At 41.6% G+C, this 14703-nt stretch overlaps 1 protein-coding gene across 1 annotated transcript; it reads right to left on the bottom strand.

Annotated features, from left to right (window-relative positions):
- Positions 1-1431: 1431 nt before the first annotated feature.
- Positions 1432-4001, bottom strand: FOXC1 (forkhead box C1). Its single transcript, XM_063451787.1, has one exon. The coding sequence runs from the start codon at positions 3454-3456 to the stop codon at positions 1993-1995; it is 1464 nt and encodes a 487-aa protein (XP_063307857.1). The 5' UTR covers positions 3457-4001; the 3' UTR covers positions 1432-1992.
- Between the last annotated feature and the right edge of the window lie 10702 nt (positions 4002-14703).

Below are 14703 nucleotides of genomic sequence, written 5' to 3'. Positions count from 1 at the left end.
GTAGTAGTATCACTATTATAATTATTAGTTTGATATTAAAAAGTAATGTTCACTATTATTATTACTTTTATTACTATTATTATGAATTACAGCTATTAAATAAATGGCAGTGCATCCCAAATGTTTACTGGAAGATTAATAGCCGAGTAGCACATAAAATGTAAAGTGCACACAATTTAAGTAACCTTTCACCTTGATACCTAAGACCAGCAGGAAACTTCAGGAATGAATTAACCAGAAAGCCACACTGCATGCAACATGTATACACTTCCACTACAGTATAACTCCATGCCAGTACTACAGACAAACCATTCATGGTGCATTTAATAACAGCCGGTAGATATATGTGTAGATTTATTTTCATTTGGCATTATTATGTATTTCTCAAATGTTATGAGATAACATTCGATTGTGTGGTAATTCGACGTATATCGTGTAGACAGATCTGCTTAATAACTAACTGTATTAGACTCTGATAAAGGGGGAGAATAGAAACAAAATAAAAGTTTATTCGCTAAACAGTGACTTGTGGAGAGATGACAACTGACTTGTAAAATGTACAATAAATATAGCTGAATTCAGGCTTTTAAAAAAAATGTTTTACTGTCTTAAATTTTACAAATCTGTTGTCATCTCTCCACAACTAAGTGTTTAATAAATATACCCCTAAAATAAAATGAAATGCTGAGGAAATATTTGCACAATAGATATGAGCTGCTATTAATTCTCAATAAACCTTTAACGATCAGCTCTAACAACAAACAATTACATCTAAAAGCTCCTTCTAGATAAGGCTCGATGCATTATCTAAAGACTCAGCACAGGCCTAAAAATCTCTAATCAGCTAATCAACTTTAAAATACTGATTGACAGGACAGATCACCAGAAGTTAATGAATTTACTGCATTTCCTGACTTATCAGTACATGGAGGAGGGGATGAGGACAGCCTCAGGAGTCTACCTTGTAAATTAAGGAAGCTGCTGGTAAAATATCTAACCTGACAAGGGGTGAGCATAGGATGTGATTTCGTAGTAAGTACAGTATAAGTGTAGCAACTCATACAAGTACTACAAAAATATCTCACTTAGATTTTCACACAATTAGGTAAAATAAAAATGTCATCGATATTTCAAAATCCGCCCATTAAAACATAAATCTCTAGCACATCTGTACATAAAATCTTGTTCGAGTGACATCCATATCAAATACTTAAAAAATGTATTTATAAATTAATATGTATAATATATATTATATGTTGTATATATCATAACTATGTAACATATATATTTACACACACACATATATAGAATTATTATATATGTGTATATATAGTTAGATAGAAAGAAAGATAGATAGATAGATATATCGTGTATAGTATATATGTTTGTGCGTGGTTTGCCTTTACTAAATTTAAAGAGTTGTCAGACATGTTTATCATTCAAATAGAATGGTAATTTATTAAGAAACAAACAATACTAAGCCTTCAGAATATTTTGAACAGAAGAAAACAAATTGATAAAAATATGCTGGGTACATTTTTTCTTCCTTGTAATGAGAACTCTAAAGTTCAGATATCTCATTTTGAGCTGCTGGCCAACACTGCCTGGCGTTTGGTCCAAGTACACTTTAAAATAAATTACTATATTGCAATTTACATCTCAGAACAAGTTCATAAAAGCTTGCCATATATATATGCTTTTAAACATATGCAAAATAATACCTTCAAAAACAAAAAAAACAAACAGAAAAAATAACGATTTTCTAAAAAGTAGAAGAAACTTACGTGTCGATTTGGCTTTTACAAACCACACATTATTTGTGTCTCTGTACAAACTAGGTGTTTTTTGACTTTTGGATGAGGGAATTTGAGAATTATATCTATACAATTTTCCCCCTTTTTTGTAGAAGAAAAAAAAATAATATAATAATAATATTAATAATAATAAAGGAGTTTCTTTCTTTTTTTCAAACTTGTTTTGATTGATCTTTGGTCAGAATTTGCTGCAGTCATAGACAAATGCCCCCGAGGTGCGGTACAGAGACTGGCTGGATGGGAAGGACATCTGACAGCTGCTATTCCCATTCACAGGGGAGCTGTTCAATCCAATCCTCTGGGACTCAAACATCTCTCGCACCGAGTGGAAGTTCTGCTGTTGCCCAGGGTAGGTGGCCCCGGCCAGGTGGCCCAGATCCCCGGCCTGGTTCAGGTACCATGAGGGCAGGCGGCTCTGGTGGGGGTGCTCCTGGCTGCCATGGCTGAGGGCCGAGGTGGTTGTGGTGCTGGTGGTGATGTTGTAGTCAGGTAAGGACTCTTCCACCGTGCTGGCTGCCGGGGTGTTGGAGGGGGTGAGGTGTCCGGCTCGGTCCCCGGAGTACAGGCTCATGGCCTGCATGTTGCAGTGATAGGTCCCGGCCGGGCCGGAGCTCTGGCTGCAGGGCGAGCTGTAGAGGGTGCCCTGGCCCGAGGGGTAGTTGATGGACAGGGCCGGGGCTATGCCAGTCCGGGAGGAGGAAGGGATGAGTCCAGCTGGCAGGTCCCCCGAGCCCTGCGGGGAGCCCCGGAGAGAGGTCATGATGTTGTCCACGCTGAAGCCCTGGCTGTGGTGCTGGGGGTGGTGGGAGTCGGAGTCCATGCTCAGGGAGCGGGCGGACGGGATGCTGTGCGGGCTGCCAGCGGTGGACATGCTGCTGCTGCTGTCCGGGCTCTCTATCTTGGGCACGGCGGACAGGGCCGGAGACATGGCCCGCGGGGGGGAGGCCGAGCCGTTCTCGGTCTTTATATCCTGAATCCGGACCGGCTGCGGGCCGCCCTCCTGCTCCCCCCCGGCCTGGCTCGGCTGCCGCTGGGCTGAGCACGGTTGGGCGGCATGGTCCTTCATCAGCCGCTCCTTGTCCTCCTTGGCCCCGTCCTTGATCACATCCTTCTTCTTGAACCTCCGCCTCCTGCGCAGAAAGCTGCCGTTCTCGAACATGTTGTAGGAGTCCGGGTCCAGGGTCCAGTAGCTGCCCTTCCCCGGCTTCTTGTCATCCCGGGGCACCTTGACAAAGCACTCATTGAGGGACAGGTTGTGGCGGATGCTGTTCTGCCAGCCCTGCTTGTTGTCCCGGTAGAAGGGGAATCTCTCCATGATGAACTGGTAGATGCCGTTCAGGGTGATCTTCTTATCGGGGGCGTTCTGGATGGCCATGGTGATCAGAGCGATGTAGCTATAGGGGGGTTTCACCATGTCCTTGGGCTGCGGCTGGGGGGTGTAGGGCCCGTAGGCTCTGGCCATGCCGGCCTGGTACTGCTCGTGGGCCGGGTGTGAGTACATGCTCATGGGGGCCGGCATGCCTGTGTACCCCCCTCCTGCTGCTGCCGCGGCCGCCGCTGCCCGGTAATAGCTCTGCTCCCCCCCCAGGTAGGGCACTACTCCCAGCGAGTTCGGGCTGGACACCGAGTATCGCGCCTGCATGGCTCCTCCACTCACACAGGGCACAGGGGGGGCACACGGGGCACAGAGGGGGCAGCAAGACTCATACAATATCCACAGGCAATCCGGAGAGCTCGGACACCCTCCTCCCTCCTTCCTGATCTGCCCAGGCCGGGATCAGCTGGAGAGTCAACTCATAGAGAAGGAGCCAACTCAGCGCTCAGAGCCCACAACTCCGGGCTCAGACTCTCCAGATACTCAGAGATACAGACAGTAAAGCCAGGTGAACTCAGTCCTGCTCCAGGATGCAGATCCCGGTACCCTTACTCCTAGATCAACACGTAGCAGCTCTGCTCCAGTGAGGATGAGGAGGATGATGATAATGAAGAAGTAATAGAGTCTCCCACAGTGTATGGAGTCAATGTGTCCCCTACAAGTGTCCTGGGTGGGGATCAGTCACTGGAAAGCTGGGTGCCAGGCTGGGTTCAAGGATCAGTCACTGACAGGATGGGTGCAGGCTGGGTGCAGGGATCAGGCTGGGGGAGCATTGGGAAAAGTTCTGAACTTTTTGAGCACGGTCAGCAGGCTGATAGAATTTTACAGAGCTAAGTTGGTTTTGGTGCCCCGCCCATTGGAACACTGCGGACCAATCAGATGGCAGGAACTGTGCTGTGAATGGAAAGAACACAGACAGCGTTCCATAGACTGGGGGCCAGGCAGCCGGAGCGGGATCCAGCACTGACCACACACTCTGCTCCTCTGTAATGGATCCACCCAGGCACCCAGTGCCCCCCAAACACCGGGCCCAGCCAGGCTCTGCTACACGGGATCACACCCGGGGCACGGGGAGGGTCAGACTGGATGTGTGGGTACACCCTCCTGGTATACCTCCCTGTAACGACTATCTCCATTGACCTAACAGGAGAGCAACTAATGGGGGTCACAGCTAATATTACATATCTTTCATGTGGTTATTGTCATTCATATTAGTGGTCACAATAACCGAGTCATTAAACCACGAACACACAACGATAGATATAGACAGACAGATACAGACAGAGAGGCAGACAGAAGTTATATATAACTCTCATACAATTATACATATGTTGCAGGCACACATTGCAATATAGTTCCCCCCTCACGCCCTTGACATCTTTTCAAGGTAAATCTCTGCATACATGTCTGAACCAGAGAGGCTAGCATTAGCAGAGCAGATATCTCACATCCTCAATACTTTACAGAAACTCAATCAATGCTAATACCGCCAACAGCTGGATGACCAACCCATGAGAGCAGGCAACCTTCCCTTCTGTGACAGCCGGCTGACAATCCCTGTATAGTGACATCACACATCACTGGCTGTACCCTTACATCGATCTGTTCTCAAATTCTCTTATAACTGCAAACAATAAGAATGTTTCTGGGGTCTGTCTGTCTGTCTGTCTGTCTATGTCTCTGTCTAATAAACAGGACATGTACGCAGTGATCATCTGGTTAATTGCAATGATATTATTAAGAGTAGATGACACCTATTTGTCACTGTGTTTTGGGTTGTTGGGATCAGAAATGTACTTGTTAGAACTAAAATAACATTTAGGATACACATAACTGTGACAACACGCCGAGTAATGGATAAACCAACAGATCTAACTCTATCTTCCCTAGAATAATTATCCATGGGTTACTGAGAATCACCAAGATTTATATTGCACACACTAGAAGTTCCCCAAACCTGAAAATCCCATTAGACCTAATTAAAGGCCATTGTGAAAAGTCGAACCAACGTGTGAAGTTTTGGGCACTCGTTAAAGCGTTTGTATATCAAGAGCTTCACACTTTCTGCTGTTAATTTAAAGAAAGCTTTCTTTGTTTCTTTCTAAGGGGGTTTGTTAAGGAGCACATTTGGCATTATTAACCCGAAGCCTTTGAGTTGTCACTTTCCTTGATGCTGGATGAGTCTTGTAAATCAAAGCAAACATATGGGGTAAACTTCAAGATGATACCACCCTGTGTGGGAAGCAACTGTCCTTTAAAGCAGCCATTTCTGTGTGGGCAGGGAAGCTCTCACTACCATTCTTACAGGATAGGGTTAATCGGGAGGAGGGGGGGGGGGGGGGGGGGGCTGTTCAATGTGTGTAAATTCACAGACTTGCTTCCAAGCACTGAACAAATGTTTGTTTGTCTACAGACCTCTTACAATATTCAAACACATTGACACCTGTTAGGGAATGCTTGTTAACTCTCCCTATCATGTCTAAAATTCCTTTCCTTTTGTGATCAATTTGACTTCTCCCCTTGGTTAAATTGGATAAAACGAATTATGTGAATGGGTGATTTCTACACACCTTTAGACCTGGGTAAAACAACGTTTATCTTTAAAAATATACTCAGTTTAAAAAAATAATTTCTATTAAAAACGACTGGAGCCTTGATGTATCAATATAATATAATAAAAGTACGACGATCCTATTCAACTCCTTGTTCGCTCGTTATAATTCCACACCACAAACTGTCAGGAATGAAAAAAATGCCAATTCATTAAACTGTGCACATTTGCATCTCTTTTTAAAACCTGCCAAAATATGTAGCATCAGCACTAAATATGTGTAGAATTCAACAAACATTTGAATAATATTTTCCTTTTCAGATTACCGATTGCCCATTAATACATCTTTATAATTTGTGTCAATATTTTCCTATTTACATAGTCCCTTTATGCAAACCAAAAATGTATTTTTCAGTATAAACTCCCTGTTTTTAAAAATAAATCCTACAAAGCATTTTTATAGCAAACTCGAAACATGTCCTGACTTTGTGGAAATCCTCCAGGAAGGAATTTTAATAATAATATTCGGAAACAGCATAGAATAAACACCATGCAAAATGGGGATCTGACATCCTTATATTAAAATGATCCATTTCATTGTACTCAGTACACAGTGCTCACTGCTGGAATCTAAGGGTGCATTATAATTTATTATGGATAGTCAATTATTTTTTATTAATTAATGTCTCATTGTAATTCCCCAATTATTCCTTAATTTGAACAATGCTGTCACAGAATATATTTTGTTAAAAATACAGCCCTTATTCATGCCATCTGTCTTAGGTCACGATGAACTGAATGCTTTCTTTCTCTGTATCATAATATAATTGTTGTAATATAAGTTAAACAGTTGAGGTGTAATAGTTTATTTCTGCACTCAATGGTGTGGTACATAGTACAGGTGAAAGAAGTTTTCTGTTCTGAAATTTACTTCCCAGAGACCTAGAGATGAACCTTTATTTTTCTGCCTGAGGCTGTTTATACATAGTCAGATCTCCCCTTTTCACCCTAACTACCCCCTTTCTTAATAAACAGGCGTCTCTCAGCCACATTACCTCAGTCCGGCTCTTTCCCATGGCCAGTCTGGGAAGCAGTCACTGTGGGTGCAAACAATTCCAGTTCTTGGGAAACATTGGATTCTTCTCTCTGAGTTTAGAAGAAAAAGTGCTACAATGTTAATAACTCATGGAATACAACGCAATGGATACAAGTATCATATGCAATACAAATAATCCCTGTGTAGCTAGTTATTTTCATTTAATAAGTATGTTATCTGGGCAGCTATGTATACATACAAAACAATGTAATGTAAAATTCAGGGTGGTCTAATTAAATAGAAATTGCAATACTTAATATATTATTCCAAACATCAATAAATCCGTTGAGAATAAGGGTTGTTTAAAAATTAGTCAAATGTAAGATTTATTTGTTACAGTGTAAACTAAATATATGTGTGTGTATGTGTGTTTCTGGAGTGGTAGTAATAATAATAATAATAATAATAATAATAACAAAACAGCATTAATATTAAATTAAAAACATAACACAGAACACATTTATTTTAAACTCGCAATTATGTGACATGTATTTTTTTTTATGAATCTTTTATATAACTCGATCAGTTCTATGTATTTATGTCTTTAAAAATGGTGAGTAAATATTTAAATCATTGTGGACTGTGGATCATTGTGGACTGTGAAAGAATTGCTATTTGGGAAGAAATTAGGATTCGAATTTGAAGTTCTTTCATGCACCTGAATAAGAACCATTCCCCATCTCTCCCCTGTATTATCCAAATCTTTCTCGGACTGTTGAGGATATAATTCCTTTGCTTTGACAAATACCCAATATACACATTTCACATCCGTATGCAAATATATTTACATGTAATATACTTGGAACTTGGCTGGGAGGCTGACAAGGAATCGTGTGAGGTTACTTAAGGTGAAACATGAAGAAAAATACATAAAAAATTAAATAAACAACATATTTTGCTTCTTCTAGATCCCGACTCCGTTAAGGCACAAGGATAATTAGAGATTCAATTACTATAAAAGTGGGGACATTTATTTAAAAATGCTGCATTATGCGCCTTTAAATTAAGAGGGAGAATTAGAGGTCATTAACCCCTTCAGGACTGACTGCATGTTAGGATTGGTACAATAAGGAGTTTCTTAAAATGTGGTCATGGACGAGTTAAAATGAAACACAGACATTCTGCAATAAAGTAACAGAATAAATTAATTTTGAATGAAATCGCATGCATTAATAACAAAACAACAAAGTAATATATTTTGAATAAAAAGTACAATGATGCCTACAGGTCTTTCAAACAGCACGTTGTGATTTAGTTAATGAAAGATCGGTCTGAGAAACAAATGTATTTATTAATAAACTATCAAATTGCTCTTAATAACCCAGCTAAAACTCTGCCTCAGTTTAATAAATGGATCCATATTTAAAATGATCACTTGCAGGTCATATAGTAGTGATATTTAACAGTCGTGTATCTACTGGTTATCCAACATACCACAAATATACAACAAAAGGGTCCCAAAATCTGCTCCCCAAATTCTTTAGTTTTTAGTGAAATTTACTAAACTAACAGTTTAAATCATTTTCATCCTAGGGGGTAAAAACACACTCCGATACATTAATTTACAAAACTAATTTGCTTACTTGAGGGAGGTACTATCCTATCCAGCTTTAGTATCAAGATCTCTGTATCTAATCGCATTTCCATTTAATATCTCGATTAATTGAGCTCAGTGGCAACAGATAGAATTCATAAAGGGCAATTGTGCACACGGATTTAGAAATGGATCAGTAACCATGGAAACCGACGCAATGTACTTAGTGATCGCTCAATTTTAAAATATTTGCCCAATATTTGCTCTTAATGATTTATTGCAGAAAATGTGATGCAGCACAGAATAGGGGAGAATCTCTGTTCAGACATTGTGTACATTTACACACATCTTCTCCACGTGGGCTCATTATTAGCCTTCAGCTATAAGCATGAATTCTCTTACTGATTGCATTGAATAAAAAACACTGCCTTCCATCTGTTAATTAAGAAATTAAGTTCTGTTTATTTTGCCAATAAAATATGTTGCTAGCAATCTCAAGAGTGATGTACTGGGGACTGCCAATTTATCTAATCCCTTAAATGATTCAAATGCAATATTAATTGCTATTAAATTAGACAATGCAGCATCAGGTTCCGATTAGTGTTAATGTGTGTAATTTGTTCCCTACCTATAAGACAGACTAAGATCGAGTTAGTCTGCCATAATCTTTAAATTGCTTCAATGGTATTTCATGGATCAATAAGAGTGATTTATTGTGTTTCATGCCGCCGCTGAAGCTATTTCAGATCATCTATAATATAAGGTAGGCACATCCAGTGGACTATTCACTGACAGCTGATCACTAATATTATGCGAAGAAGGAATAGAGACCTAGGACTTTTTTTTTCTATTGATGGAAAATGCTGACGCCTGCTGTAATTCTGGAGCTGTGCTTATACTCATATTTAACAAGTTACCTGTAGGTGGTTAGGGCTTAGCGCAGACAGAGCTGGAGCGCCCTCTGCTGTCTAGACTGAAAAGAATATGTATGTAGAACACGTTTTCACTATACTTAACTCCACCAGCATTCTTTAAAAAGCTGCCATTTAGTTGAAATACGTCTTTGATAGTTTTTTAAACAAGTTAGAAGATGGATTTGGAACCAGCAGGCACATTCCTTCGGTGACTCCACCCTTTTTCATATTTGCATTACTTTTCAGAACAGACACTTTTTATACATTAACCACAGTTACAGACACTGACAAACAGATACACATTCCCAGACACACTCACGTATACACTGTCAGACAGACTGGCACACATATAGATACACACTGCCACACACAGATAAACATCGCCACACACACACACAATCACACTGTCACACAATGACACAAAAATATATACAGATTGGTTTTAGCCACCCTCCTAATTGCCTATTTTTGCTGCTTCCTTGGATCTAGTGGGCACCATGCTATGTACAGTGTGAGGGTTCTGTTCTCTCCACTCTGCAGATAACTAGAAGGAAGTGATCTAATCAAAGCGGCCATCAGAAATCATAGGGCCAATTAAAAAAACATTTTTCAGGCACACTTAACACATCCTCCCAGTCAACCACATAGATAAAAACTCACAGACACATACACATTCCCAGACATACACATATAGATACACATACAGATTCTCAAATAAACCAAGTGACCAGGGGCTGACTGATAGTAGCCTGGGCCGCCAGGGCATATTTCAGCCCTGGGCCCCTGTCACATCCAAAACGCACACAACTGCACAAGATTTTATTCACTAAAGAGTTAATTGTATTGAATTGCAAAATTTAAGGAAATATAGGGGGTTTGGATTAGGGATCAACCGATATTGATTTTTTAGAGCTGATACCGATAATCTGTGAACTTTCAGGCCAATAGCTGATAACTTACCAATACCAATATTCTGTACATTTACCATTTTGAAAAAAGAAACAATTTCTCCAAAATCTACTGTTAACTGAACATGTTTAATATTATTTTTTTATATTAAGCGGTAAATGCAAAAAATATACATGCCAGTCAGATTTCTTTTATGTTTTTAAGAATATTTAGTGTTCCTCTCCCTTCCCTGGCCCTTAGTGTTCCTCTCCTCTCTCCCCCCTCCTCCCTCCCCATCCCTTAGTGTACCTCTCCCCTCCCTGTTCCTTAAGTCTTCCTCTCCCCTCCCTGTCCCTTAGTGTTCCTCTCCCCTCCTTCTCCCTTAGTGTTCCCCTCCACTCCTGGGCCCATAGTGTACCTCTCCATTCCCTGTTCCTTAGTGCTCCTGTCCCCCTCCTTAGTGGTCCTCTTCCTGGTGTGCCTCATTACCTCTCTAGTAGTGTGGCCAAGCAGAGCGGACCGTGGTATAGGAGCTTTAGTTTCCTGTAACTGGCCGGACTGACAGGAAGTGCTCTTTCAGTGAGCACTTCCTGTCAGTCCGGCTGGGTACAGGAACTGAAGCTCCTGTACCGCGGTCCGCTCTGTTCCACTCGACCACGCTACACAGAGTGACTGGTAGGGGTGACGCTGTGCACTTTCTTCCTGCAGGTCACTCAATTCTTGCACCCCCAGAGCCGGTGCGGCCTAGTGTGGCCCCTTTTTTCGCCTTATGTAAGCGCCTGCCGTGTGTGCGATGGGCCACTGCCGCCTCTCACATTATCATCAACATGAGTATTAATAGTGGCCGATACCAATATTTGCCAGAATCCGGAATATCGGATACATTGGATACATTTTAGAACACTGCTATATTCACATCTTGTCTGTTTTAGCCTGAATTTTGTGATTTGATTTTCAAGTCACTAAACATAACTGTTTAGTAAATGAATCCCATAGTTGTTTAGCAATAAATGGTGAAAAACTGACAAGAAATTAAAATTGTAAGCAGCAAAAAATGGACCTTAATCACCTGAGTTGCAAAATATTTTTTAAATTGGTTATTTTGACCTTCAAAATTCTTTTGTCAGTTATCTACTATTCCCAGTTCAATAAAGTTTTCTACTATTCCCAGAATAAAGTCTGTGTGTATTTGTTTGTGCGTGTTTAGTGTGAAGGCATGTCTATTAAAGGACCACTATAGGCACCCAGACCACTTCAGACCAATGAAGTGGTCTGGGTGCGAGGTCCATCTAGTGTGTTTGTGTGTGTGTTTGTGTGTCTGTCTCTTCAGTAAGCCTCACTTGTCTCTCTCTTTTCCCCAGCCTCTGTTTGTGTCTCTCCTCCAGTCTGTCTTTCTAACCCCCATTTCTCTCCTGTCTTTCTTCCTAGGCCTATTAATATGTCTTCCACTCCCTTGCCTTCGTGCTGTGGTTGGCTGGCTGGTTGGCTGGCTGGGTGCTGCTGTCTGTCTTCCTCACAACACAGCTTGCTTAGGTTACCTGGAGGAGCTTCTCTGTGTGCTGGGGCGGGGCTGTGATGTCATATCCTGTCCTTTCAGAGCCCCTCACACAGGAAGTGACTGCAGCACTGAGCGCTCTGACAAAACATGTGCAGGGTCAGAGCATGTGCAGTGTATGAAGCTGGCATTGTGGACTAGTTATGGTGATTTACTGATCTCCCTAACTGGCCCACTACTGCTCAGCTGCTGCCGGGCCCTTGCCTGCCTCGGGCCTTTAATCCATGATTGAAGTGTCTGAGTGCTCAGTCCGTCCCTGCCAGTGGCATGCATTTGTAGACGCACACACAACAATACAAACCCCCAGACACACAAAAATATACACTGCTAGACATTCAGATACACAATTACACAATAACAGATACACACATATACACAATGATATGCAGAGTGACCCACACTCAGACACAAAGAAACACATGCACAAATGCACACTGCCACATCGCCACACCCCACACACAGATAAACACTAACACACACTCAGATAAACACTAATACACACTCAGAATCACACCACTCCAAACATATAATCACTGCCACACACACAATTACACACATACACTCAAATGCACATTTCTGTACACATACAAACACAAATCCCGACTTCAGTGCTCTTCTGTTTGCATTCTTTTTGTTTGCAGTAAAGTGGCTTGCCTGTGGTCTAGTGAAGAACTTTCTATCTCCCACATGCCGTATCCGCAGTGCTCTGTGGAGAAAGGATATGCAATCACTTCCTTTTAGTGCAGCCCTGCTGCCTGGGGAACAGTCAGCTGGTTTTGTCTGTTCAGGGGCTTAGGCTGGTGCGGCTACTGAATGTGATCAGTTTGGGAAGATATTTCTATTTCCCCAGCAAAACCGCATAGTGTTATAGGACACCTGCCCTTGACCAGACCCCTTAACAGAGAATGGGCTGCTGCACAGGACAGGGATAAATCAGTTCAGTCCATTAAGTGGCTTGTTCCCTCATAGATCTGCAGTGTGTTGTGTCTAGGAGAGATATATTTCCCAACCAGACCATACACTGTAGGGGCACCTGCGGCAGCACCCCACCAGTTTTTATGTGGGGTGGAAAAAAAATTATTTGCAATAGTTTAGAAACATTAAGGTTCTTTTTCTAGGGGAAGGTGGGGAGGTAATCTAAAAAATTTGGAGGGAAAAAGTACATTAACATACTCTAGTCATTGCCTATGCAGTTACATAAGAAAGAAAAATACATAAGTTGAAAAGAGACGTGTCCACCAAATTCAGCCTCTTTCAATATCTGTTTTGCTGTTGATCCAAAAGAAGGCAAAAAACCCAGTTTGAAACACTTCTAATTTTGAAACAAGCTAGGAAAAAAATCCTTCTTGATCCCAGAATGTCAATTAGATCTCTCCTTGGATCAAGAATCTATTACCCCACAATTTAAAAATAATATCCCTGAATATTATGCTTTGCAAATATTCATCCATGTGTGTATGTGTGTCCAAATAATAATAAAAAAATCTTTAAATCTGAAACTGATGGCTGTGTACAGAAGCTTTCTTGAGAGTTATTAAAATGGGCCAGATTAAAAACTAGTGATGTACCAAACTGTTCGCTGGCGAATAGTTCCTGGCGAACATAGCGTGTTCGCGTTCGCCACGGCGGGCGAACACATGCGCGGTTCGATCCGCCCCCTACTCGTCATCATTGACTAAACTTTGACCTTGTGCCTCACAGTCAGCAGACACATTCCAGCCAATCAGCAGCAGACCCTCCCTTCCAGACCCTCCCACCTCCTGTACAGCATCCATTTTAGATTCATTCTGAAGCTGCATTCTTAGATAGAGGAGGGAAAGTGTAGCTGCTGCTAGCTATATAGGGAAATGTATAGCTAGGCTAGTGTATTCAGTGTCCACTACAGTCCTGAAGGACTCATCTGATCTCTGCTGTAAGGACAGCACCCCAAAAAGCCCTTTTTAGGGCTAGAACTGGATCTAAAACAGAACATCAGTCTGCTTTTTTTTTTGTGTGATCTGATTCTGTGTCAGGCTCACAGTGGATACTGTGCCCACTTGCCCAGTGCCACCACTCATATCTGGTGTTATAATAGCTTGCATTTAAAAACAAAACATTTTTTTTCACTGTAATAGATTAATTAGCAGTTAGTTGTCTGCAAGCGTCTGTTTGTCAGGCCAACAGCGTGTACTCTGCCAGTGCACCGTGCAACTCATATCTGGTGGCACAATAGCGTGCATTTAAAAACCCCAAAACTTTTTTTTCACTGTAATAGATTGAATAGCAGTTAGTTGTCTGCAAGCGTCTATGTGTCAGGCTCACAGTGGATACTGTTCCCACTTGCCCAGTGCCACCACTCATATCTGGTGTCACAATAGCTTGCATTTAAAAACAAAAATTTTTTTTCACTGTAATAGATTAATTAGCAGTTAGTTGTCTACAAGCGTCTGTGTGTCAGGCCAACAGCGTGTACTCTGTCAGTGCACAGTGCCACTCATATCTGGTGGCACAATAGCATGCATTTAAAAACCCCAAAACCTTTTTTCACTGTAATAGATTGAATAGCAGTTAGTTGTCTGCAAGCGTCTTTGTGTCAGGCTCACAGTGGATACTGTGCCCACTTGCCCAGTGCCACCACTCATATCTGGTGTCACAATAGCTTGCATTTAAAAACAAAAAACTTTTTTCACTGTTATAGATTGAATAGCAGTTAGTTGTCTGCAAGCGTCTGTGTGTCAGGCCAACAGCGTGTACTCTGCCAGTGCACAGTGCCACTCATATCTGGTGGCACAATAGCGTGCATTTAAAAACCCAAAAACTTTTTTTTCACTGTAATAGATTGAATAGCAGTTAGTTGTCTGCAAGCGTCTGTGTGTCAGGCCAACAGCGTGTACTCTGCCAACCTCTGCCAGTGCACATTGCCACTTATATCTGGTGTCACAATAGCGTGCATTTAAAAACAAAAAACTTTTTTCACTGTTATAGATTGAATAGCAG

This window comes from Pelobates fuscus, chromosome 4 (genome assembly GCF_036172605.1).
Source record: "Pelobates fuscus isolate aPelFus1 chromosome 4, aPelFus1.pri, whole genome shotgun sequence".
Lineage (NCBI taxonomy): Eukaryota > Metazoa > Chordata > Amphibia > Anura > Pelobatidae > Pelobates > Pelobates fuscus.
The sequence above is the reverse complement of the archived record's forward strand: the minus strand, read 5'-3'. Positions and strand labels throughout refer to the sequence as shown.

Coding starts and splice junctions, on each gene's coding strand:
- FOXC1 (XM_063451787.1), bottom strand. CDS start 3,456: ATGCAGGCGCGATACTCGGTGTCCAGCCCGAACTCGCTGGGAGTAGTG.